Source organism: Corvus brachyrhynchos, unplaced genomic scaffold (assembly GCF_000691975.1).
Source record: "Corvus brachyrhynchos isolate BGI_N302 unplaced genomic scaffold, ASM69197v1 scaffold91, whole genome shotgun sequence".
In the NCBI taxonomy this organism is placed as follows: domain Eukaryota; kingdom Metazoa; phylum Chordata; class Aves; order Passeriformes; family Corvidae; genus Corvus; species Corvus brachyrhynchos.
Window position 1 is genome coordinate 334,636 of NW_008236442.1, and position 4,170 is coordinate 338,805.

General features: G+C 41.7%; 1 protein-coding gene across 1 annotated transcript in view; it reads left to right on the forward strand.

Annotated features, from left to right (window-relative positions):
- Nucleotides 1-1,614: 1,614 nt before the first annotated feature.
- Nucleotides 1,615-4,170, forward strand: part of PTPRG (protein tyrosine phosphatase, receptor type G) — a gene marked incomplete at its 5' end in the record, with an annotated part of 316,509 nt that continues 313,953 nt past the window's right edge. Inside the window, one exon of the mRNA XM_017747149.1 lies at nucleotides 1,615-1,735. Within this exon, the coding sequence (XP_017602638.1) occupies nucleotides 1,615-1,735 (121 nt within the window). The remainder of the gene's footprint in view (nucleotides 1,736-4,170) is intronic.

A 4,170-nucleotide genomic window follows, 5' to 3' on the forward strand; every position in this document is an offset into this window, starting at 1 on the left:
CATTTTTTTCTGATAGCCTTTCCAGCCATCTGCCTAGGCTATTTCATTGTTCCCTTCCTTGGGATTTTCATGGTCTCTTATCTTTATTCAGTGTTGGGTTTTTTTGCCAAGAATGTTTGGGTCTCCACATCCCACATCTGTTCTCTCCTGTTGGAATTAGTGCCTCTTGCCTCCCAACCACGTAGACATATAAAAGTAAAAAAAAAAAAAAAAAGAAAAAAAGAAAAAAAAAGACTAAAGTAAGATGTTTAATTTAGTATTTTTAGAGAGGAAAACAAGGTATGAGAGGTCATGTTGCCTACAAATCCTGGTAGCACGATGTGTTCCAGTGTTTCTAGTTCACAGCCTGGGGTGAATTGACATTTAGAAAGTTGCCAAGGAATCTGGAAAACTCATTCAAATGGCACAATTAGTACCTTTGCTCTCCCAAGAGAAGATTTGGCAGGGGCAAACCTGTACTGCCTTTCTTGAAATTTCATGACTTTTCTTACCACTTCAGGATTCCAAAACCTGCAGAAATCCACGTTGCAGAGGGAAGGTTGTCCACAGAGCTGTGTAGCACTCATGTATAACCTTGGGCACAGCAGACTCCCTGCTACTGTGGTGCAAGGGCTGCACCTCCCAGAAGCTTTTCCAAAGAGAAAGAAAGGCAAATTCTGAGTTACTGGTCCTGTTATGGGCTTCTTTCCAGCCCAGCTGTAATTGGCCTGGGAATAGAAGGGAAGGCAGCGCTTGGTGAGTGCACACAGGTAGCAGTGCTTTACATGGTTTTCTGAAGCTTTAATTTGAATTATTCAGCTAGCTTCTTACTGATCAGATAAGTGGTTTGGGAGAAGTTGGGCTTAAATTTCCATAGAGCCATTTGGTGCATACTCATTCCTCACTCGTTCCATGTCTCTGGATCTAAGGTGGTTTTTGTTTGTGTGCATTTATTATAGTGCTCTGAGAAATGTAGTTGGAATTTATTACAGACTTTCTACTGACATTTGTGAATTTACACACCTCCACTTTGGTTCAGTCAGATGCATAGAAACAATAAGTGAAATATGCACATAAAAAGCCCAAATAGCCCACATCCTCATGGAAGCAATTAATTCCTTTACAAAAGAAAAATAAAAATTATTGGTGGTATAAAAGAAAAATCCTGGGATGGAATGTAGGATGTGGGTTTTTTCCTGGTTTACTTGAATTGAATACCCTCTAGCTTGTGGAGTTTTGCAAAGATTTCTCCATTCCTTTCCTCTCCCTTTCACACTTTGTAAGTCATTGGTATTGCACACTGAGTGTTTTGCCTGACATAGTTTGGTGGTCACTGGCAAAGTAAATTTGTCTTCTGGGTCTAAACAGAGAAAGTTTGGTCATATGTCAAGGCTCATATTTTTGTTTGTGTACATCAGAGTTTCCTTATGGAAATTACTGGAGTGTCACAGGCATCCAGACCGGAATAATGGCTTCAGTGAGTCCTGACTTCTCCTTTGGATCGGGGGGAGGTTTCAGGAACATGCCTGGTAAATTCTTTGAAGCAAGATCAAATTTGTGGTCTCTGCTCAGCAAAGATTTAAGCTTCACTGTGTAAACTCCTGGGAGCCAATACCACTTTCTTAATGATTTCTGCTTCTTTTCTTCCCAGCTCTGACCGAAGGTTATGTGGGCTCTCTGCATGAGAACAGACATGGGAGTTCTGCGCAGATCCGGAGGAGAAAGGCTTCAGGGGATCCTTACTGGGCATACTCGGGTGAGCGACTTGTCTTCTTCAGAGCACTAAAACATGAAATGTCTCCAGAATCGAATTGCTTACTTGATTTTTATTACTACTGTGCTCAGTTTAAATTAGTTTTACAGTGTATTTTCTTCTTCTCCCTTCCTTGCAAATTCCCCCTCTGTACACACGTCCTCCTTTCTTGCATTTCTGCCATTTACTGCTGGATTTGCCTTATTATTCTGCTCCTTTTCTCAGTCTTGTTTTAGTTTCTTGACAAACCCTTGGTCAGGCATACTCTCAAACTTCGCTTTGCTCTTCTGGTCCAAGCAAAGTTAACTATTTGCTTACCATTTTGGGCCTTCTAGGAAGACTGTAAGCATCCATATAGATATCCAGATTAAAAAACACAAACCAACAACAACAACAAAAAAACCCCAAAAAACCACAAAAAATCCCCAAAAAACCAAAAAAAACCCCCCAAAAAAAAAAAAACCAACACCCCAGAAGTTTTGAAATTACTTGTTTCTGTGCATATATTTTTGTGGTAGTGTATAATGACAATGATGGGACTTGTCAGTGCATCAAGCCAGGATGTGTGATGCTGAAAAGATTGGATACTGGAAGAGTATTTTATTGTTCGTCCCACTGCTTTCATAAAGTCTTATGGAAGAGCTCATGTACCTCCACAATTTTGAAATACCACCAATAAAAATACACTTCAGAATGATGTCTGATTTGCTGGTTGCTGTGTTCTAGAAATGGTTTTAATAGCTATGCTGTCTCTGTGGAAGATACCTAATATCTAAAAAGTTTTTATGAAGATTTCAAGCATGATATTGAACTTGTATATGCTTTTCTGGACGGTCTGAGATATGTTTCAGACATCTGTTGCTTGTCCAAGAGGGTTGTTGTGCAGGGCTAGTTTTAGGTGAAGGAAAAATACTATTTTCTAAGAGGTCTGAATGCTGATACCAGATAAATATGCAACTGTTACTTTTGACTGCCAAAACCCCGCTTTTATCCAGACCATTTATTTCATTGGGAACGAATGATTATAGGTAAGTGGAGAGTTTTTTTCCATCAATATACACAAGTCATCTCTATTAGATCTCAAAATACAAGCTATCTCATTTGCAAATGGGGTCAGGCAAGTAAAATAAATCTAAACATTTTAGTAATGTAGGACAAATGACCACTTTTGATTTTCAGCCAGTTCAGCCTCTCTTATCTGATGCCATTTTGTCCATATTTGCTCACTGAGGGGACCAGAGGTAATGAAAATGCTGAGCTTCTGTGTTTAGGCTGAAAGTGGGAATAAATGGTGGGTGGCAGAGCCCAGATGCCAGACAGATGTTTTTTTCTAGCTGAGCACGGTGAGGAAGATGATCATGTTATCTGTTTCTTTCTCCTTGCTTCCTCATCCCCCAGAATATTTCCCAGGAACCCTGAGCAGGGCTTGGCTAAGCAGTTTATGTACTAATGTTTGTCCTGTGGGTAAGGTTTTGGACATGACTAGGAAGTTTACATCAAATGAGCCTACAGAGAGGGGAAACTTCACTCTGCAGTAAGCAATTAGCCTGTGTCAGTTCTTTCCAAGCTCTTTCACAGACATTATCTGGTAGGCTGCTTCCCTTCCCTATCCTCAGATGGTCAGGCCAGCTCCCTTCCAGTTATTTGTACAACAGCTGCTGGCCCAGCCCCAGCAATTATGAGCAAGGAAGGAGGCTCTGCTGGGCTGAGGGCTGGTGAATCTGGAGTTTCTTCTAAGGGAATTTGCCAATGGGAGTAAACAAGACCAGGATAGCTCCTGACAGCCGTCAGTGGACAGTCTCTGCTGAGCCCCAGCATAGACCATGTGTTTTAGGCTGAGCTATGGCTTTATATTGATTTCAGTTGAGCAGAACTGATTTACAGCAGCACAAGCCTCTCTCTGTTTATGGCTGTGCCTGCCTGCTTGCAGAGCTTTTGTATTTTTGGGCTTAAGAGTTCTGTAATAAATCCTGATGTGGGGATGCAGAGGTCCAAAAGCAGGCAGCCAGCTGTGGTTTTTCTGCTTGGGGGTCAAAAAAGGGCACAGCCATGTTGCAGAGAGCCCTCAAATATCCATCTTCCACAGGATATATCTTTTCTATACTGTGCTTTTAGATTAATTCCTCAGTAGCCTGTAGGAAACCCTTCAGCTGCTCTGAGCTCTTGCAGAGGGTGAATGGTCCAGGAGCTGGTTTACACTCTGTAGATCAGAAATTTTCCTGGTTTCATGAGTGATCTATAGCATTACCCTGTGCTGCCTGGTCATATTGATCCTCTCAGGCACAAAAGCTTAGAGAGGAGGAACTTCAGTCACTGATCAGGTGTTGAACAACCGTTGGACCTGTAACATTTATATAAGGCACTCACATCCGTAAAGGTGCCTGCGACAGGAACCTGTGAACTCCAGTGCCCTGTGCTCCTGCTGCATGTTCCCTACA